General features: G+C 48.0%; 2 protein-coding genes across 3 annotated transcripts in view; one reads left to right on the forward strand and one right to left on the reverse strand.

The window, feature by feature from the left end:
• TMEM104 (transmembrane protein 104) overlaps nt 1-15270 on the reverse strand; it is a 43736-nt gene extending 28466 nt beyond the window's left edge. The window contains exons 1-8 of one of the 2 annotated variants that reach the window (XM_068209555.1): nt 15175-15270; nt 13733-13857; nt 11809-11930; nt 9858-9939; nt 8846-8948; nt 8374-8454; nt 4042-4141; nt 3153-3261 (exon numbers count right to left, since the gene is read on the reverse strand). In XM_068209555.1, the coding sequence (XP_068065656.1) occupies nt 3153-3261; nt 4042-4141; nt 8374-8454; nt 8846-8948; nt 9858-9939; nt 11809-11930; nt 13733-13777 (642 nt within the window). In that variant the 5' untranslated portion in view covers nt 13778-13857; nt 15175-15270. The remainder of the gene's footprint in view (nt 1-3152; nt 3262-4041; nt 4142-8373; nt 8455-8845; nt 8949-9857; nt 9940-11808; nt 11931-13732; nt 13858-15174) is intronic. The other variant, XM_068209556.1, reaches the window with a different exon arrangement.
• A 408-nt stretch (nt 15271-15678) lies between these two features.
• NAT9 (N-acetyltransferase 9) lies at nt 15679-20593 on the forward strand. Its single transcript, XM_068209557.1, has 6 exons — nt 15679-16025; nt 17266-17375; nt 18325-18459; nt 18702-18761; nt 18939-19033; nt 19121-20593. Exons 1-6 carry the CDS (start codon nt 15949-15951, stop codon nt 19265-19267), a joined length of 624 nt encoding a protein of 207 aa, XP_068065658.1. The 5' UTR covers nt 15679-15948; the 3' UTR covers nt 19268-20593.
• Nucleotides 20594-21978: the final 1385 nt, after the last annotated feature.

Below are 21978 nucleotides of genomic sequence, written 5' to 3' on the forward strand. Positions count from 1 at the left end.
TGCTTTAACTGTGATCACTGCCTGCCTTAAACAAGGTCGCTGGGCTGCCCAACACACATCTTTCTTGGAGGAAAATTTGTCCTGCAGGGTGCTGCCCTCACAGGAGTGGGACAGCACAGCAAGGCTCACCCTTCAAACCTCCTGAGTCTTTTATGGTCCCAAAAAGGAGGCAAGTTTTAGCAGCAGGTGATGGGACAGAAGCAAAAGTCTATTTACATAGTTCCTGCACTTGCAGTCACTTATTTGTTTTGCAAGTTTTTATTTTCCAAAGCAATTTATAAACAAGAAGCGAGACAACCATTTGTTCAGACAAAGGTTAATAGGGGCCTAGCGGCCTCTGAAGACTCTGCAGACACACTTAGGTGTGAAATCTTGGAGCAGCAATAAAGATGCTGCACAGACAAGCAAGTCTCAAGAGAAGAATTTAATCTGTCTAAATATTCTCATTATGTACATAGTTTTCAGCTTCCATTCACAGTAATCAGAGCAGAGACAGCTTCCAGAAGCCTTTTTAGACAGTAAGGCGTGAAAAAGGATTTTTACATCAGCCATTATTCCTCTCTCCATCCCCAGCTTGAAGAGTCAATGTTTGAAATGGTTTTTGTCAAAAAGAAGACACAGTGCTGGGAGAGAAAAAGTTGACAGGAGGAAGGCAGCACGGGTCTTTGGCAGACTGGTGGGACTTGGCACAAAGCAGCTCCCATTGGCACCATTTGTCCAGAAAACCTCAAATAGATTATTCTCCTCCAAAACAGGTTTTCTGTAGGGTCATGCACAGAGTATGAAATATAACACTACTTCCAGAGAACTGCTTCACTGGAACAGGCAAGATATTTCAGTTACAGCCACACATCTTCCTCCTAAAAGTCACTTAAACCTAAGTACAGTACCAAGATAAGGTAGGAAAACTAGAGGCAGGCATCTAGGACAAAAGGGCTGATCCAAAACTCAGCTGCTTTCTTTTGGGATCACAGTGTCCATCTGTCCCCTTGCCACAGGGGAACTTGTTTGCAAAAAGAGACCTTGTTTGTCCACTGAAATGTGGAACCCGAATCATTCCATCAGGCAAGAATTCAAAATAGAAAGTTAAGAAAAGAGAATAGTTCTCTATGGGTATGATCCCCTGGGACCAAGAGAAGCTGTGTTCTTGATGCATCTCTCCCCTTTCATGTTACACTTCCCCTTCAGACAGATAGATTTCAGCTTTTCTGGCATGTTCAAAATTCTACTTCTATACACAAGAAGCTCGCACAAAATGTGTAGAGATGATTACAATGGTTTACTACTCATTTTTTTTGCTTGAAGTCAAGTGACTTCCTTGCCCTGCTGTCCCATCCCCATATTTCTCTCAGAAATTTTAAGGGCTCAACTGGTCACTAGTTGTCCACACTACAAACAGGACAGTGGGGAAAATACTAACCAGGACAGCAGGTGAAATATATTCGCCAGCATAGCCACTTTGCAGGCACCCCAAACTCAAAACCAGGGTCAGTACTGTGGTGTGACTGTTTCACAAATGATATAACATCTCTTATCCCTCTCTGAAGAGGTCACCATCCTCTCTTTTCTGGAGCATGATATCACACAGGTCAAGCAGAGGGTGGGACCAGAAGAGCTGGAGGCAGAACAAGTTCCAGTTTACTCCCATCCTCACCCAGTAAGAGGCATTAGAGACTTTTAACAGAAAAGCAAAACTTGGAGATAATGCTAACACCCAAAAGTATCCTGAAAATAGTGATTGTGAGAACTGTAACCAGTAACCCACTACAGACTGGTCTGTTCTCCCACAAATAATCTCACCCTCCACCTAAGAGGGCGTAGAGAACAACACTGAAGCCTCATCCCAGTTACAGAGCAGGGAAGGATTAACGACTAGCAAAGACTTTGCAGATATTTATTCTCCAAATCCACAAGACAAGCAGAGGGAAAAGCTCCTCTGAGAGTTATGTACACAGACTTCAAGTCTAATGCTTACACAGTCTTAATTTTTTTAATTTTGCAAGTCCTAACAACAATTATCTTCATGAATTATAGACATAATATCTGAGAGACACGGGCAGTAATGAATGCATGTCTGCCTTTTCTGACTAGCTCCTTCTGCTGGGTCAGGGAGAGTTATTGAAATTCAGGAAGGAAATCTTCAATCTTCTTGAAGTTTTAAAGAAACAGACCAAGACAGATTCAATAAAGCAATAATATTTCTCGTAAATAATTAACTAGACTTTGACATTCACTAATATTTTTGAGGCCCAGCTCTTACTTTTGCTGTGACACTGGATGTGATCCACTGCATGTCCAAAATGTACTAACTCCAAAATTACCTCTGGATTTCTCTGTACACTTGTAGCCACTCTCATTCCTTTTACTTTAAATTCTCACTGAGACCCTTAACAGAAGCCACACTATGGAGCACTAGCATCCTTTCCTCCTCCCATTTTGCCCTACCAACATCTGTCTCCAAATACGAGCGCTCAGCACTCCCCAGGCTCTAAAGAAGCCATGTTCATCATCCTCTGGGAAAAACCCTGGGTTCAGAGCAGAGCCCCAGCACAGCACTGGATGCAATAGACAATCCTGAACTTGACAAAGCTACTACTAAGGCAGTGTATAGCATTGGATGTTGTCTAAGCTGGTTGTTTCCATCATCTTTCAAGTAGCAAATTCTCCTGCAGCATTAACAATTTTATTCACATAAAGACTAGACTCAATGATCCTTGTGAGTCCCTTCCAACTCTGGGTATTTTATATTCTAAAGCACTCAAGTGAGTTTAATATACTTCAGTATCTTGACAACAATTACCTCCAAGCAAGTATTAATTAGCCAGCCACTGAAAAAAAAAAAACAGTGAAGAAAAACCCAGCCTTTGGCAAAAATATCTCACCTGCTTAAGCAATATAAAACTACACACCAAGATGGACAGAATTGAAACTCAAAACCATAAGGATCATCCTGATGGCCAACTAGTTCAAACACAGCCATGTCACCAAGAATAGGGAGGGGGTATTTGGTCAAAAAAGTCAGACTGAACCAAAAGTTTCATATTCTGTTGTTCACTCGAACTACATTATTTCTACAAGAAAAAAAAAATTCCCTATGCACTAGAAGCAGAGTTTAAATAGCAACAGTGGTCACCCCAATTCCAGAAGCTCACCAGATACAGCCTGTAGGCATCAATCCTTCGAATTGGCCCCCAGCACTTGTCTGTGTCGTTGTACTTTGTGCTGTCTCCAACACTGCAAGAATGGTTGCCAGTGACACTGCTGGGAAAGGAGGGAGAAACAAAAGAGAATAATTAACTCCTAGCAGATGTCTTCCCCTCTCCTGCATTCAAGAAAGAAGAATAGGCAGACACCAATTCTCCTCTCTGTCTCTGGTCACACTCACTTCTTTACATTTTCTGGACAGTGTAACACAGCGAGTCACTGAGTACCAGAGGTTTAAAGACAAATTCTTGGATTGCCTGCAGTTATTTGCAAGTTTTCTCATTTAATCATCAAGCTGGTGAGCTTAGATCTTTTATGGATTGCTGAGGTTTTCCATTTTCAAGATTGAAGTCCAAATCCAGCCCAGTTTTGATCAAACTGATCTTTCTTATTATCTGTTTCTTTGAGAAAGGCACCACTGCCAGTCCAGAGCTAAGTCCATGTACCATCACCACTCACTGGCCTCAGGCTTAGTAAGCATCACACCCCTCAACTCTTACCCAAAGAGAGAGAGAAGGCAACATATTGCAGAGTACTGCAATCAAACTGTGGAGCAACAAGTCTCACGTCTGAAAGTGCTGAAGCTGGAAATACTTCACACCTGAGCACTTGTCTGGAACCAGGTCAGCTACTTTGCAGTCAGGCAGCAGGCACTCAGGTGGGGAATACAAAACAACTTCACCACCCACCCACAAGAGATGAGCTGTCCTTGAGTCATTTCTCCACCCCATACTTTGGAAAGTACAGCTGATCCTAGTAAGACTTATCACCCCATCAAACCCTGAGCCTGCCCTGTTCCCTGGCAGCACACAGCCCCTCAGGTGTAAGCACACTTACCAGGTCACCTGCATTAGGGAGACTGGCACCGCTGCTGCATAGATTGCCAGATCTCCATAGAGGTAGATAATTATGCAGAAATAGAAGAGGTTGACACCCACTGCAGAAAAAGAAAATATTGTCCAGATTCAGCAGAGTACACAGAGGCTCTTGTTCTCTGCATTTCAAATGTACAAAGTTTTTAAGATCTTAAATCACCATTTGCCTCCATAGTTTCTGCAGCAAACCACCCAAGCTTGGAACAGGAACTGATGGGGCATGAGGGGTCTCAGAGTTCCACTCTGCCTCCTTCAATACCTGGTACTGACACTAAATAAACCCTCTAGTTCAAGCCCATCCTGCAGACAAGACCAACAGGTCTCACATAAGTCACCTGCCAGACGAAGCTGTCAGCTCTGAACAGCCACAGGCAAACATCCGGGTGATGCTCTCAGACTCAGTGTGAGCGCAGCCTGACAAAGTGAAATGCAGAGAGAATGTTTCTAGGCTCTGCTGATTCCAAATCCTCTGACTGCAAACCGGTAGGACCTTCACAATATGGACGTGTAGGGATTTAGCCCTGCAGAGCTCAGATTCCACCGGGCTGAAATGGAGCTGGCTTTGGGAGATTCCCTACCACTGGCAACTTGAGCCAAGGCACAGTCCTGCAAAGCTTTAAAACTGTTTCTGCATCCCACTTACCCTGATGCTACTACATACACTGTTCCTGCCCCTACGCAATTTTTTGGGATAAGTTTTTTCTGTTTTTTTTTTTTTTAATTATTTTCAATTTAAAGCTTGCCCTGCCTTAACCTGTGAGATTATAAGAAAATCTTACACAAATTAACTGGGTGCACAGAACAGCCTCACTGAGGCACACGACACCGCTGTGAACAGGTAAAATCTAAAGGGATAAAGAAATGTTTGATGAGACTCCAGGATTCTCTTCTTGCAAGCACGTCTGTATAAATCTCACCATCAAATTGGAAGATATTTTATTTCAGAGTCAAATGAGTTACAGAATAAAAGCCTCAAATTCATTTAATTTAGGAAGTTGACATTGAAGGAAAACAGCTCAAGAAACCTGCCCATACTTTCAAGTTGTGATGCCACCTGATGCTTAATCCCAGGGCAGCATGAGTAAACCTCACACCCACAACTGTGACAACCATCAAACAAGGACAACACTGCTGTGGGACTAAAGACTCCTTCAGTGCTTGCGTGCCCCAAAGCTTTACCATGTTTTGCCATCATACTGCCCCTGGATCTCTGGATGTCAGGAAACATTATTAGGCATTCTCCTTTGTTTAAATAAATTATTCCATATACTGGGCCTTCTTAGCATGAAAGGGGCTGTATCAGCTTCCCTGCTTCTGTTCAGTAAGCACACTAAATCAGTGCTCTAGAGCTGTTCCTGGAGACAAATGGATTTACTACAGAAATTGTCAGATCATTCTATACAGTTCTCCCATTGTTTTCTTGCTCTGTTAAAGATGTCTTCACAGTTAGGGAGTCTCTGTGCTGTTCTGGAGACAGCAACAAACTACCTACCAGTCTTTTCCAATTTCCATTAAGAAGGGTTGAAGGTTTAAAAAAATATCTGAGATAGGACACAAGCTGCAGAGAAACGAAGCTGAGGACTAGACAGACTCAGATATTCTGTTTTGGCATCTGTGACTGGTCTCAGGACTCAAATGCCCCCACACACAAAATAAAGCTACAGCAGCACCAGCCAGTACCCAGCAGCACCCCCATTCCAATGCAGACCTCTCTGTCTGCAGGAAGCAGAGGTGACACTCTGCTCCAAGACAGGAACACTTTAGCATCAGTTATTTTATAAACTGCTGCTGACCCTCCCTGATCAATACTTTCATTACTTGGCACAAAACGAGGTGAAAAAAAAAGCAATGACTTCCTGTTAGGAAACAGCGTGATAGATGTGCCTAGAATCTATTACTGCAATAAATGACTGCTCAGTCCCAGAAGAAAGCACCTAACATTAAAAAAAAAATCAAATCAAGAAAAAAAGTAGTTTTTCAGAGGCAGCTCTTTCAAATGAACACAGTCTCTTCACAGCCTAAACCTAAGTCAGCTCCCTTTAAGAAAGCAGACAATCTGAAATTGAGATTTATCCCCAGCTTACCTCCTAGGACTGCAGATTCAACTCCTGTCAGATTGTTGAAAATAAAAATCAGTCAAGGGAAAGGAGCAAAGAACTCACTAGAAATCAGGGGTTTTGAGGGCTATTGCATAGCTTTCATCAGCCTTTCCTCTGGAGGCTGTAAAGCCCTCCGTCATCTTGGGTTTGGATCCATACTTTGTGTATCATCAGTAAACACCCAGACATTTGCCAGCTGTGAAACCTCACAGGCTGGTGCTTGGAGCTGGGAATTCCCCAGTGTGGCCCAGTTTCTCAGCACTAAGTGGTCACTGAGCAGCTGCCCTTGCTGAAGACCTTTCTGTGCAGCTGTGGGGAGGGAGCACCTCCACAGGGACCTGCAGAGGGAGGTCCTTCACCTGTCTGTCTCTGCAGCCACTCGCAGGCCAGGGGGTGTCTCTGAATCGGTGACAGGGACAGAGCCCCACTGCTGAGCTCTGACATAGGGAAAGCAGCAATGAGTTACAGCTGCCCCAGGTCCTTTGCTGTGGGCACCTCATCCCACCTGGAAGTCACATGTAGGTCAGGCCATGGCCTGTAGCTGTTCCAGCCAGCTTCCTGCAGATAGATTCATCCCTTTGTGATGGGCTGAGTAGACCCTGGGGAGGGATCCCTAACACAGAAATCAGATAACTCTGGCTAAAGCAACATTAAGAAGAGGGATTAAGATTTAAGAGTACTAAGCAGTTTATTTCACTCTGCTCAGAAGCTACATCAGCGCTGATGGAGGGAAGACACATATTCCCAACACCCTCTACTGGCTGAGTACCAGAGAGGCCCAGAACCTGCCTGGCTCCTGGGGGTCCTTTCCAGCTCCTCTATGAAGCACATGCAAAGAAGAGGCCTCCTGAAACTTGATGAGTACACTCTGACTCCTGTGATCCCCATCCCTCCACAGCCCAATCCTCAGCAATACAGCTAAACCCTGTTACATGATTGTTCTCAAAGCACTTCTCAAATATTATTCCTCAGAGAAGCCTCGTGAGACAGGGATGTGTTCACCATATTTTACACAAAGCAAAGCAAACAAGCAAGAAAACTTGCCTTAGGTCATAACTACTCAGTGGTACAGGCAAGACCAAGAACGAGATGTTTCTCATACACTTCACTTCTCTGACTAAAAACGTGGCAGCCTAGTCCAAGGTGGATTATTTTGATAGTCCTAAGTGATTCAAATCTACAAAATCCCAGAAGAGGCATGCAGGAAAATTAAAAATTTTTTTTCCAATTAACTTTAAAAGCAAAAAATAAAATTCAAAGAATATTCAGTCCTTAAGCCCAGCTGTCCTAGAGAGGCAACAGCTTCATGCTGGTATACACTGATGTAATGTAGAGGAAAAAACCCAGCCTTCCATTACCACTTTGCAAGATGGCCAGTGAACAAGGGAGAACATCACTTTCCACAAAAAATGGGGCCTGACAGGCTCAAAACTGCGCAGCCATGGTGTCTGATGATGTTCTGGCTCTGTGCAGAATTTCATTGTCCTGCTTTACAGGTTTCAGAATCCTCATCACTGTGGTTTGCGTTTCTATCACATGCAGCAATGGATGGGGCTTTATTAGAGCAGGGTTACAAGCTTGTTCCCTGGCATACAAAAGACATTTAAAAGCAAAAAGACAAGCCTGCTGCCTAGCACATCCTCAGCAGGGACCTCTTCAGCAGCTCATGTCCCAGGTCTCTTGATAATTGCCCAGATGCAGACAATTCCTAGAAGCTCCTATCAGAAGTCTCTCTCCTTCAGACTGCTATCTACAAGGCTCAGGGAAGCCTGAATGTCTTATTCTCAAATGCTACAACCAAAATGCAACTGGAAAACATTACAGCTGGGCTCTACTGCTTCAGAAAGTGGAGATGACAGAGGATACATGCAGTTCAGAGGTAGGTGAACTGCAGTCAGAAAAGGCACTGACTTACACTTGCCTGTATCAAGACACTGGTCCCATAACCTGCAGTGTTTTGGTGGTTCCATGCTCACCACAGGAGGTTCTGGCCCACCTGGCCCATAAATACTTTACAGAAACATTACACAGGAGGATGAATACAGTCCACAGAGAGAAGGAACAGCACATCCAGGTGGAATTATCACAAATTTAGAATGCAAACTCACTCTGAGAAGCATGCAAACTTACAGAACAGCCATACGCACAACATGCAGGAGAACCCAAAGGGACTTTTCAAAATGTTCATCACTTACCTTTATTGAAGAACATGGAAGCCATCTGGCCCATTTCTACCCTCTCAGTGATTTCAAAGATATTGGCTGAGCTACGTCTCTCTGCAAGTTAAAAAACAGTAAGTGTTTCAACCAGTCCCTCCAATAAGCCCTAAGGCCAGATTACCTGGATACTTGGGAACCTCTAGTAGCAGTTTGAAGGACAGTATGTAAAACTCCACTGCTGCAGAGTCACTGGGCCAATTACTCTGTTGAAGCTAGTCTAAGGTGTTTAGAAAATACAATGTTCTCATCTTAGTGACACAGAGGGAAAAGATCTTTATCAGGCTGCATAAGGCAAACTGAATTCTCAATGTGTCTTATCTTGCAAGTGCTGAGGACTTTGGGATGAGAGCATGTGGAAGGAAGGGTGAAATGGACAGAGGAGTTCCACTGGAACACTGTCTGCAGAGAAGAGGCCTCATACCAGTGAAAGCATGAACTGGGTACTCACGAACTGACAGGATAGGCCGTGTCTCTGCTCGCTCATAGCCATCTTGGAGGAGAACATCACTGTCAGACACTCCAGAGGAAGAATCCTCATCTTCATCATCCTCCTGGATGAAAAGACCAGACCACTGCCGGGATATCTGCTACGCACAGTATGGGCTGTGCCACCCCCAGTGTCACGGTCACTTTCAGACACTCAAAGGTAAAGTCCCAAAGAGGAGGGGAGGACATGCAAGCAAAGGCAATACCAGGGAACCCAGAGGATGCTGTGGAGGACAGAACAGGACACTAGCAGAGCAGGGTGAAGTAAATGACAGGCTCTGCTGTCCCAGCCCCAGGTCACACACACACATAACAGCAACACTGCCCAATTCATGTAGCAATAAGTGGCACAAAGAAGTTGGAAACTTCAGAAAGATCTGCAGTGTTGCAGAACTGGGAGAAAAAAAATAAATCCAAGCATATCTAGCTAACACAAGCAGGTCTAGCTCCTAACTACATCCCACTAACACCAAGCCAGGGGTCTAAATCAGTGCAAATAATTATGCCTCCCTCTGATCCAGTAAAGCCACAAGTAAGTTTTACAGCAAGGACATAATTCAGAACTGTCCACAACCTGGGATACTGCCCAAGTAACAGCAAGGACATCCCAGCCTGTCCCAGTTAAATGACCTGAGATCAGCAAGGATTTATACTCCTCAGCACACTCCAAATAGCACCAATATATTGGCTGCCACCTCTCCACATTCACTGAGCAGCACTTCTGGGCAAGGAGAGCGCAATCAGTAAGAAATGTGAACAGCACAAGAGATTTTTCAAAGCAAGAGCAGAAAATCCTGTCTTTAATGAGCAACCCCACAGGGAACTAACAGCTATATTTTATATGGCAAAGTTAAGTACAGTAGAAATTTATTTCCTTAGAGTTAGTAACGAGACAAGGCAAAGATACAGGGGAATGCCAGGAAAATCCTATGTGATAAAACAGGAGGAAAAGAAGAATTAAACCCCACACAAACCTTGCGTTTTTCCATTCTCTTCCATCTCAGCTGGGCATTTGCAGCAGCCATGGCTTCCACCACAAAGGTCGTAGTCATATAGCTACAGAGAGAAGAATTCAATTGATATCATCAGTAATAGTCAAGAGAGATGGAGAATAATTCCCATCTGTTTGTAGGAGAAAACAAACAAACCAAAACAATCCTTTTGCCAGCACCCCACACACTGTTTTGACAGTGTTTCATCTCAGTTTATTGCTCTCTTCTGCTCTTGAGATTCAGGTGTTCAAGCAGACCACAATATGATGTAAAATATAACACACCTTCAGATATAATAAGACACTTCAGATATTTGGAAAGCACATTCTTGGTGCTACTGTGGGTTGAAGACAGCAAGAGAACTTTGATCTTTGCTAGAAAGCAAGCTTCCTTCCTCTTTTTAGAACCTAGGACAAACCCAGTTCTACTCTGAAGCTCATGGCAAAGGTACTCTGATCCCTTAAAGAACCTTACACATGGCATCAGAAGCAAAGCAGCAATACAAGAAGGAGGAGCACATCACACATACAGGCAAATACTGCAGGCCAATGGAAAAGCTGTCCAGGAAGAGCCACTGATGGAATGAATATCATTATCTCAGCTAAAACCAGCCCTGTAATATTAATCAATAAATTTTAAAACCCCCTCAAATCAATCTTATTTAAGGCTTTAAAGTGTTTTCTCAGTGCTTCAGGAACTGGACTTGCCTATCAAGTTCAAATACGAGATCAGTTTTGCAAGAATAAAAGGAAGTGCTGAGGCCTGTGTAGCAATTTCCGCCCAGGCTTTTCCTGCACCAAAGGTGCCCAGTGGGCATGAGGAAGTCACAAGTACCAGAACAAAAGCAACAGAGCTCCCAAGGCATGCAGCACTTTGAGCTGTGTCTTCTGAGCGTAATTCAGTGCAGTTCTGGTACACAGATCTGGAGGTTTGTGCTCTCCTGCTGACCTTGAAGGGTTGTCTGCTCTTGCTGAATTCCATATGGTGAATTAATGCTTTTAAACTAATGTAGCTAAAAGGAATTGCTCCTAAAGCTCCCAGTTACTGGTAACCCCACAGATATAATTTTACCAAGCCTTTGCAGCACCCAGCTCTGAGGTGGGGCAGTCACAAGCATTTAACCATACAGTCACCCTGAACTGCAGCACAGAACAGATCCCAAAAGCTCTGCCTCCAAACCAAAGGCACTTTCAGGCTGGCAGAACTGGTTACTGAAAAGGCTGGCACTTCAAAAGTCCATTTGTACAAATGGCAGGAGGGAATTTTGTTTTATTTTATTTTAAAACCAAACAAGAAGCGAGCAGGGATTCCCAGCCCACCAGAAGATGGCAATTGTAGCAGTAACTCAGTGCTGTATCCACAGCCTTCAGCTCCACCTGCTGCTCCAACAGGGAGGCACCTGGGCAGGGGCTCACAGTGAACCAGCATGACAAACAGGAGACCATCTCCAGAGTCTTGAGCAGCAAAGGTCTGGAGGGGCTAAGACAGGCCTGGCTATACAGGAATTTGTGTTCCTGACACTCAGCTGTGAGAGCATTGCCAGAAGCCAAGAGAAAGCTTACACATCTGCAAGTCACAAAGCAAACACTTGACCCTGTGCCACCTGCAACCTGGTTGGTGTTTGGGGAACTGATCTGTGACAGAGGCAAGCATGGAATGGATCCACAGTGAGGACAATGTCAAAAACATAGCAGGGATAAAGGTCCCAGAAGACTCTGGACTGGAGGAAAAGTCCTTCACATAAGTCAGGAAATGGGATGTACCAGAGAGTCAGGAAGTGCATCCCTCCAAATCAGGTCCACAGGCAACACCATCGCAGAAACCAGCACTCAAGGAACAGAGAGACAGAGCACACAGGAAAACAGCAAAAGACTTTACACTGTCCTCACCCAGCTGAACTGCCCAGTCCCCTAAAGACACACACACATCCTACCTCATAAATCCCAGGAACATCAGGAGGATGAGGCTGACGAGCCACCCTGCTGTGGCAAAGGCCTTGGGCATGGTCAGGGCTCCCGTTCCGACAATGAGGTTGAACATGTACACCAGGCCAACCTGCAATCAGCCACATGATCCAGCATCAGAGCGGAATCAGGAATCATCCAAAACACCTCACATATTAAAATGGAGAGGGCAATCCCTGAGCCAGCAGGGTGGGAAAAAATCCATGTGAGAAATAATTGGAGGAAGGGACTGAAATCCAAAGAGAACAATTTGAGTGTCAGCACATTTCTGGAGAAACAGATATTCCTCTCCATTTTTCTAATTATTTTTAATTAATTTTTTTTCTGTCTTGCTTGTAAAGTTATAAACTGCATGAGATTTTTTGTTTGTTTGTTTTCAAATCACTGCCTTCTACCAGAAGGTCTGTGCTGTGGGTTGAGGTCTCCCTTTTTTTTCTGACCTGAACACAAGTAGTTATGGTTATGTACCTTTCAGGACTTTTTATTCTCAGTCAAGCAGGAAATATCCAAACAGAATTCTAATTCAAAGCCCGCTTGGCATTTTACCAGTAAGAAGCTGAGCATATTGTGAAGAAGGGATTTTACTTCCTGAAGGGAAAGGATTTTATCTTCTCTGGCAATGAGCTTTTTCAGTGTCCAGAGACAAAAGAGAAATCTGCACATGGACAGGACCCCCCCCAGGCTAAGAATTTAGCTCAATTAAAGATCAGAAACTGCCAAAGTTGTCGTGCTTTAGTGGTTTTTTTTTTAATATAGGTCAGAGTCTCTCCAGAGGAAAGCCAGTAAGGAGCTGTGTATGAGCAGACTTTTCTGGGCGTGGAGCAATTAACATCAGGAGAATGATTCTCCAGTGACCCTGAGAGCACTTCACTGGCATAAGCACAGCAAATTCATCTTTTGCTGAACATCCCAGAACGATGATTTTTCCTTTGGTCAGGCAGAAATGAGAATGGTGCCTGTAACGTTCAGCTGGGTTAGACACCTTCAGGGAAAGAGGAGAGCCTCAGCCTTTGAGATTACTCTAGGAAATTCATGCAGCACCAGCATAACAATGTAAGAGCAGGTGACACTAATCCTTGAGGGTCCAGACATCCCAGTTACTGTCTCACTTCTCCCTCTTCTCAGTTGTGACCTATTTCTGCAGCCCAATAACCACTTCTCCTAGATTTAATCATTAACATGGAGATGAAAATTTTAAAGCATTTAAAATCCAACACACAGATTTCAGGGCTGCTTCTAAATTTATTGAGTTCACTTTAAAAAAAAAAAAAAAAGTGTTTACAAAGCGCTGTTTTTAAAAGCTGACATTTTGTGAAGACTTGTGGCTACGAAAACCGGTATTTCCAGTAGTATAGGAAAGCAGTAATTGGCTCTGCAGATGCACAGGACACCACATTACAGGAAAGAAACCTCTAAATTACTCACTTCCACTGAAGTGGTATAAAACAAATTACTGCAACAGCTGCAGCTAAGTAAACTTTGAGAAATTCAGGGGAAAATATTACATAAAGCAACAAAAGGGAAGAAAGTGGGATAGTTTCAATGTCCCAGTCCACCCTGCCTATGCCAGTGACAAGTTGGGTTGATGAAAAAATTAACAAAATATAAGAAAGTGGGCAAAAGGATGAAGAGCTGGTACGGGACATGAAGCTCTTTCTAGCATCCCTTTTCCTTATGAAAAGTGATCTGTGATGTAAAAAAACCCACATATAACTACAAACACTAAGCATCTTTAACCACCCTTTGACCTCCACCATCTCCTGAAATGCTGGGGTTATGTCCATGAGGAAGTAGGATTTGCAAACACAATGCTGAGGAAAAAGGATTTGGAAAAAAAAAAAAAAAAAAAACCAAAAAAACCTTGTGAGCAAACCCACAAGCAGTGGAACTTACATAGGGAGAGTAAAGCTCTCCGGTGTCAGTGATGCCACCTGCCATCCTGGAGATGGTGGGGAACCCCAGAGCAAAGCCAGAAGGGTATTTTTGGGAGGGTGTTTTCAACTTCTGTCGCCTTTAACCTAGGGAAACATCGTAACAATGTGTTATTTTTGTTGGAAAAAGGAAGAACTCGCCTGTTAGCTTTGGCACATCATCTTTCTGGTATTTGAATAGACTTCAGCAGGGTCTTGCCCTTCAGACAGACCCCACTCACCAGCACCACGTGGTTCAATGCTCTGTGAGAAGTTCTCAAACCTGTTAAACCGGTGTAAAGGCAAATGGCCCTGCCCTCTCACAGCATGTGATGACCAAACTTCATCTTCTCCAAACAGCCAGAGGGGCTGTTCCAGACAACTAAAACCTCAAGAAGAAAAATGCCTGCCTTGAGGATGATCTCAAACTGCTGCTTCTCATGCAGCTACTACTCCTTGCAAACATGTGCCTCCTACAAATCAAAAAACCAGCCTAAAGTCTCTCCTCCTAAATTCAAGTACAGAAATAAGTAGATAAGTGAAAATATGGGACCTATTAAAGACACACCAAGATGCTTTTCATGCACCGACAACTCCAAAGCAGAAGTATTTGGGGAGCTTTGCATTGTTTCAAAAAAATAAATACACATGTATAGGGGAACTGAAGCCTTCTGGAAGGTTTCAGTATCAATGACTAGCCATAATTGAATTAAGGGCTTCACACTTCTACATGTGCTCCTACTCAGCAATACCAGCTGGGACAAACCATCAGCACAAGCTGAGCTCCACTAAAAAATCCAGTTTTAAGCTTGTACACCCACGCTGAATGCCAGAAAAGAATCAGGCAACATAGCTCACTGAGGTCATAACTGGAGCAGCCTCAGGAGCAGAGATCAAACACCACCTTTTACAACAAACCTCGGCTCAAAACACTGAAGCCAAGCTTGGCAAACACAGAGCAAGCAACAAGAAAACGGACACTCGGGGACGCGGCCGGGGCCAGCGTGTCCCCGTGCAAGCCCCCACCCTAGGCGGGGGAAACCGGCACCAGGGTCCCGCCAGGGCACCGGGGACCCCCGAGGGCACCGGGGACCCCCGGCCTTACCCCGGCCTGGCTCCCCCCGGGCCTGTACCCCAGACTGCTTGCACTCCCTGTCCTCTCCGGGGGAACTCCCCCCGCCCCACAGAGCGCCAACAGCCCTGGCAGCCCCCCCCTCACCCCACGGCCTATCTGCCCAGGCCCGGGTCCCGCCGCTCCGGTGCACACACCCATACCAGGACCCTCTCTCGGCCTCCCCCCGCCCGTCGAGCCCCTTCCCAGCCCGCTTCCCCCGCTGCCCCCGCACAGGGCCGCGCCCAAACCTCGTCCGAGGGCCGCATCCCGCCCGAGCCCCCCGGGACCCCCGGGACCCCCCGGCCCCTCACCGGCGCCCGCGGCTCGTGCCGGCGGCCCCGCCCCCGGCCGCGCGGGGGCACTCACGGCGCACGCGCCGCCCGAGACCGGGGCCTTCCGCGCACGTGACAGGCTCGCGGGGCGGGGCGGGGCGGGGCGAAGGCGGCCACCGCGATTGGGTGAGGGTAAGGGAGGGGCGTGGCCTAAAAGGGGCGTGGGCAAGAATGGGCGCGGTCCAGGAGGGGGCGTGGCACGGGGAGGGAGGTGGGGCAGAGAGGGGCGTGGTCGTGCCGGAAAGGGGCGTGTCCAGGAAAGGCAGGAGCGGGGCGGGGATGGAGCGGGGGCGGGGACGGGGTGAAGGCACGGATCGTGATTGGGCCACGGGAGAGGCGGGGCCTCGCAGGGCCACGGGCGGGGCAGTGGGGGTGGAGCCGTGGGGAGGCGGGGCGTGGGCGCGGCACGAAAGGGGCGTGGTTACACGGGGCGGAGCGATGACGTCACACGCTTCGTGGCGGGAAGGCCCCGCGGTCTGTGCGCACGCGTGGAAGGGGGCAGGGCGGGCACGCGTGGCCTCCCGGTGCCGCTTCCCCTCGGTCCCGGCTCCCCTCCCCAGCCCCGGGGCTCTCGTCGGGATGTCGGAACAGGGATTGGGGCGTGTTAATGCGGGCATGCTGGTGCGACCTGGGAGATCCGGACTGTGAGAGCCGCCTCTCGCTCCCGAAAGGCCCCAGGCCCCGTTGCCCCATCCCTTGGCCTCGCCGGAGGCACGGAGAGGGGCGTTGGGTCTCTCCCTTAGTGCAGAGGCCATGAAGATCAACCAGGACGTGGTGCTGCGAGGAAAGAAGGTGTCGCTGGTGCCCTACACCCCTGCACACGTGCCCCGGTACGTGCCCCGTGTCCTCCTCGGGCGCTCCTGCATGGTCTGATTCCACTTCTCCCTTTGAAGACAGCGTTGGGGTCAGGAAGGGCGCTTCCCCCGTGAGCCAGTCAGGGAGGTGCCCTCAGTGCCCGGCAGCACCATCCCTGTCCCGGCCGTGCTCTGAGGCAGCTCTGCTGTCAGGGAGAAGTTCGGCTGTGCCGCTGGGAAATACCTGGCTCCGAGGGAGCACAGCAGCTCCTCTGTTCATCGAGGCCTTTCCCTGGTGACGGTGGAAGAGCCAAGCTTCAGCGGGTAAAGCCAGGTGGATGTTTGATGAATTGGGCGTGCCGACAGTCTGTGAAGTAAACCAGCACAAGCATAGCAGCGTTAGTGTTTTGCCAGTGTCCCGGAGGTTGTCAGTGTCGCTTGGGATGAAATGCGCCAGGACTTAAAAGCATTCCTGGATCAGGAATGGTGTGGCCAGCAGGAGCAGGGAGGTCATTCTGTACTCGGCACCGGTGTGGCCACACCTCGAGGGCTGTGCCCGGCTCTGGCCCCTCAGTTTGGGAAGGACATTGAGATGCTTGAGCGTGTCCAGAGGAGGCAGTGAGGCTGGAGAGGGGCTGGGAACACAAAAACCCAGTGAGGAACGGCTGGGGGTGCTCAGCCTGGAGAAAAGGAGACTCAGAGGTGACCTTATCACTCTCTACGACTCTCCACCTTCCTGAAAGGTGCCTGTGCTCAGGTGGGGTTGGTCTCTTTCACCAGGCAGCACTGACAGAACCAGAGGACACAGCCTCAAGCTGCACCAAGGGAAATATAGGTTGGATATTAGGAAGAAGTTTTTGACAGAAAGGGTGATAAAGTTCTGGAATGGCTGCCCGGGGAGGTGGTGGAGTCACCATCCCTGGGTGTGTTTAAAAAAGCCTGGATGTGGCACTGGGTGCCATGGTTTAGTCGAGGTGTTGGGGCATGGGTTGGACTCGATGATCTTGAAGGTCTCTTCCAACCTGGTGATTCTGTGATCATCAGGTGTGCATTGGGCACTCCTGACAAAGCCACAGGACGGGCAAACTCCCTAAATTTCCAGAGAGCACTGTGTTCCATAAGGGACAGAGGCTTGTGGATACATTTTAAGTTGCCACAAAAGCCGTGCTGGTGTTTCCAGAGCTGCTTTGTGACGGCCTGACCCCTAGAGCACGGGGAGGGGTCCTTCTGAGGTGCTGCAGCTGGGCCAGTGATGTGGGGCCGGGTCCATTGCCAGGTACCACGAGTGGATGCAGTCGGAGGAGCTGCAGCGACTGACAGCCTCGGAGCCCCTCAGCCTGGAGCAGGAGTACGAAATGCAGCGCAGCTGGCGGGATGATGCTGACAGTGAGCATCTGGAATGCTTTCTGAGGGAGGGTGGGAGTGGTGAGCAGGTCCTTTCCATTCTGGGAAGGACCCACAGTGAGCTGGGAGTGCCCTGTGAGCAAGTTCCCCTAAACCAGAGGGGATGTGACACTTTCTACAACAGCGGCTTGAACTGGTTTTCTCATTACAGCTGGTATGTATTCAGAGAAGTGGACAATATCCATTTCCTCGAGCTGTTTGTGTCTTTTTTATGCAATTTTCCAGAGACTGTAGTGATTCATTTCCCACAGCACTTTGTGCTGAGCTAAAAATCATTAAGCATCACTCCTGCACAGCCAACACTCCCCAGGTCTGATCTTTGCAAGAAGGTAGAAGGAGGTTGTATTTCTCCTTGATAAATTGTATGATTTTGTGATCACCTGGTTGAGGTGTGTTGACTAAATTGGTTCCCTCACTCTCCTACAGGGTAATGAATCACTGCCCATAAAAGCCTGGTAGAAATTTAGTGAGCTGGAAAATACTGAAGCTGGCAAAGACCTCAGTCTGGAGCATTTGTCTTAGGTGGCATAAAAAAGTCTTACTCAGAGCTGCAATAACATGGGCCAGGTGAATCCCTCAGTCTCAGCCTCTTGTGCACCAAAACAATTCTTTGCCCCAACTTGCTGCTGAGTAAGACAAGGCGAGGAGACCTCAGACATGGGAAGGAAGTTTTCACACTTCTTCCACAATATGTTTCTAGTCTTGGTGTCTGTGTCACCCTCACAACAGGTTTTTCCAGGTATTTTTCCTTTCTGCGGGTGGGAACAGGCACACCTGTTGTGGGAAGTCAAATTACTAACTCCTCCTTGCTGTTAACACGTGGAAACTGTTATTCCTGTGACCATTATGCACCTTTTATTTCATTCTTTGGTAATTTAGGAATAATTATCAGCACACTCTGAAGATGCTGCCACATTCTTGTTTTCCCCAGAGTGCACCTTCATCGTGCTGGACTCGGAGCGCTGGCCGGGGCAGGCAGAGGAGAACTCCATGGTTGGGGATGTGAATCTCTTCCTCACCAACGTCGAGGACCCAACTGTGGGCGAGATTGAAATCATGATTGCAGGTAGCTTTTGCAATAGCTACCTGCAAAAAACTGCTCCATAACTTGGGGCTCTGCCACTGCAGCTGCATGCTGCAGAGAGATGTTGATGTTCCTGCATCAGCTTTTTATTCTCATGCTTTACCGTGGCTGTTCAGCCCTGATCAGTCCATGGTGTGTCCAGGTCACAGCCTCTTCTGAGAAGTGTCTGGTGTGGCTGGTTTGTCTTCCCTAACTGGATGCTGACTCTGTGCTGTCTCTTTCAGAGCCCAGCTGCCGTGGCAGAGGGTTTGGCAAGGAGGCAACTCTGCTGATGATGGCCTACGGTGAGGGTGGCTCAGTGCACGGGAACAGGAGTGTGGTGGGGCTGGGATCTGGAAGCACCTAATTCCCGGTGATACAGGCAGGGTACTAAGGGATGCATCTGCCCCACAACTGGAGTCCTGTGCTTTTATAGATGTGGCAGGTAGCAGAAGTGCCTCTCTCTCTGATTTCTCCTGCAGGAGTGAGAAAACTGGGGATCACCAAGTTTGAGGCTAAGATTGGTCGGGAAAACGAAGCCAGTATCTGCATGTTCAAAAAGCTTCACTTTAAGGAGGTGCAGTAACAGCCCATCTCCCCAGAGAATGTGAGCAGCATTTGCCCCATGGCTGGGGTTGAGCTGCTTTCTCTGTGTGTGCTGCAGGTTGCTGTGAACAGCATTTTCCAGGAGGTGACGTTGAGGCTGGATGTCAGTGACCAGGAGAGACAGTGGCTCCTGGAGCAGACAAACCACGTGGAGGAGAAGAGTTACGCTGAGCTGAAGCAGCCAGCTGGGGTGCTGGACACCTGACAGACACCTCCAGACACCAGTTGGGTTTCCAGGGAGAAGTTGGACATGGTTGCAAGGTCTGAGAGTGGAGGACACCAGAGAGCCAACACTGGAACTGTTCTCATCTGTCTCCTTGAGCTGCTTTGTCATCTTGTCAATTTTGCACTTTACTCCGCCAGCCAGGATTACTGCCTGAAATTTGGACATGGGGAACAGCCACTAATTCACAAGTTTGGCTAGGAATTACTCTGATTTGCTGTTCCAACAGAGCCTAAAATCACCAACAGCTGATTCCTTGACAAGCAGAAATTTTCCCAGTGCTCTTAAATCAGGATTCATCAGCAAGGAGGTTTCATGTACTGGCAGCTCATTTTTCTTTACTCTTGAATAAATAAAAAAAAAAAAAATCGCAAAGATCTGAAGTGCCTGAGCACTACGTGGGGCTAAGCTGCTTTCTTTGGCAGCTCAAAAAGTGGTTTATAAGTTGGAAAGGACAGCAGAGACTCTTTAAACACAGTTTCCTGAGTCTGGTAGGTTGCAGGGGGAGCACTGCTGGGTTCTGGCAGGGAGAAGCCCAGATGAGCACAAACAAAGGGCAAGTTAATATGATGGATATTGTTGATATTGGCTGATCAAGGCTAGAGCTGAGCCCCACCACTAGGAGGGGGCTGAGAGCTGCAGGAGGCTTCTGAGACAAATCCCCTCCAGCTTCAGGACTGTGCTCCATTTTCTTGCACTACATTTTCTTGGCTGCTTTGATGAAAGTAAGGAGGAGAACACACTGAAAGGAGACAGCTCCCTTCTTCCACCAGCTCAGGACTTGCTCTGCTGAGCCTGGAGGGTCCATTTGCTGCTCTCCACTAAGATAAAGATGAATGTGGGGGAAATACCTCTTACTGGGGGACAGATCTGTTTAGGGCAGGAGTTATCCAGCCTCTGCTGCAGTAGATCTGAGATCCATGGATGAAAGAGGCGCTTGCCTGACTCCCACTGGACAAACTTCCCTGTGCAGTTACTCAGCCTGACCCGTCCTGCCCTACACAAGCTGTCCACAGCAGGGAAGCTGCTAAGAGGAGAGGACAGAAGGTAAGAAGGATAACTGATGCTCCTGTGTGTTTTCATACTGTAACAGCAGCTGTAATGGCTAATCCTAGACCACAAATTACCTGTTTCAGTGATGGAAGATTTCAGATTTGCCGAGGGATGTTTTGGAGATTGGCAGTCTGTGGAATTTTTAGTGTTGCTGTGCCTGTATTTTTAGGTCCTGGGGGCTTTAGTTTTCCAATTTTAGATAATTTAAATACATTATTCCTGCGACTAATATTAAAGCCAAGTGTGGGAACAGTGTATCATTTTAAACAAGTATTTAGTTTGTAGTGAAAGCTTTGTGTGGTAATAAAAGTGAAGAGCAGCTCTACAGCTCTACTTCCCGCTGGGATTACCATGACAAGGGCTACTAATCCTCCTGCTCCTCATCACCTGCTGCAGGCAGAAAGGGATTCTGTCCTCCAGCACAAGATTTGCAGAACCTGCTGGGTGAACTGCTGGCTCTGGTGCTCCTTCCGTGAAGTGTCTCATCCCTCTGCCAGAGGAGCAAGGCCAAACCGGCAGGAGAGGTGTAGCTGGGCTGGGATTTGCTCCCCTGAAACCCGACCAATGCGGGAAAAATAATTTCTTTTAACCTGTGCTGCCAGAGGGAAGGGGGAGGGTGATCTCCTGCTGCAGCTCCTGTGCCCAGCTGGTTGCTCTGGAGCCAGTGAGGGCCCCGCTTGGCATCCCCGGGCCCCGGCAACGCCTGCGCTGCCCCGGCTCCACAGGCGGCTGGGAACAGCCTTTCCTTGGCAACCCACAGCAAAGTTGGGTATGTCCCGGAGCTCAGCCCACCCCAAAGGCTGGGGGGAAGAGTCCTGGCAGGGCTCAAACAGGGTTCCCACAGGGAACCAGTGCCCAGCTACTCTGACCAGGCCAGGAGGCAAAAGATGCTGCAGGGACCCACTGGTGTCCCCACTCCTGCCCTGCATGGGCTGCCCACCCTGTGGCATCCATCCCAGGTAGGGGTGTCCTGCTGCCCCGGTGGGATGAGGATGGGAAAACGGGATGGGGGCTCACCTTCCCTCAGAGAACACGTCTTTGGAGGATGAGACAAGTTGGAATGGGCTCCCCCAGCTTCCAGGAGGAAGTGACAGCCTGCACATCCCCCAGAAATCTGGTGGCACTTTGTCACCTGGCTGTCACTTGAGGGCCAAAGATCTGTGACCATTTGTATGCTCAGGTGGAAAAGCTTTGCAGATTTGGAGCACAAAACAAGAGTGTGCAGAAGGGGAGGAAGCGAAGATACCAGAGGCCAGGCACAGCCATGCCTTGTCCCACTGTGCCACCAGTCTGGCCCCACTGAGCCACCCGAGGCTACATCCATTCATTCAGAGGGACAAGCATCCCTCTCCTCACTGATTCCCCCTGTGCAACCCAGGCTCATCCCAAAAACCCCCGTAGGGGCTGGGGGCACATTTGGGCTGCCCCAAACAGAGCTGCTGCCCTCCAGCCTGGCCAGCAGACCCAGATTAGAGCTTTGCATCACCTCCCTCACCCTCCCCCCCACCACCACCACCCTGCCCCCCCCACACACATTCACACACACACTCCCCAGGGGATTAACGCTCATTAATCAGCCCGAGGCATTAACCCCCAGCTGGTGCCTCCCCAACCCCCTCAACCTGTCCCCATAGTTGCTG

This window comes from Anomalospiza imberbis, chromosome 19 (genome assembly GCF_031753505.1).
Source record: "Anomalospiza imberbis isolate Cuckoo-Finch-1a 21T00152 chromosome 19, ASM3175350v1, whole genome shotgun sequence".
NCBI lineage: Eukaryota > Metazoa > Chordata > Aves > Passeriformes > Viduidae > Anomalospiza > Anomalospiza imberbis.

Coding starts and splice junctions, on each gene's coding strand:
- NAT9 (XM_068209557.1), top strand. CDS start 15,949: ATGAAGATCAACCAGGACGTGGTGCTGCGAGGAAAGAAGGTGTCGCTG. Junction 16,026..17,265: donor ACCCCTGCACACGTGCCCCG/GTACGTGCCCCG, acceptor GTCCATTGCCAG/GTACCACGAGTGGATGCAGT. Junction 17,376..18,324: donor CTGGCGGGATGATGCTGACA/GTGAGCATCTGG, acceptor TGTTTTCCCCAG/AGTGCACCTTCATCGTGCTG.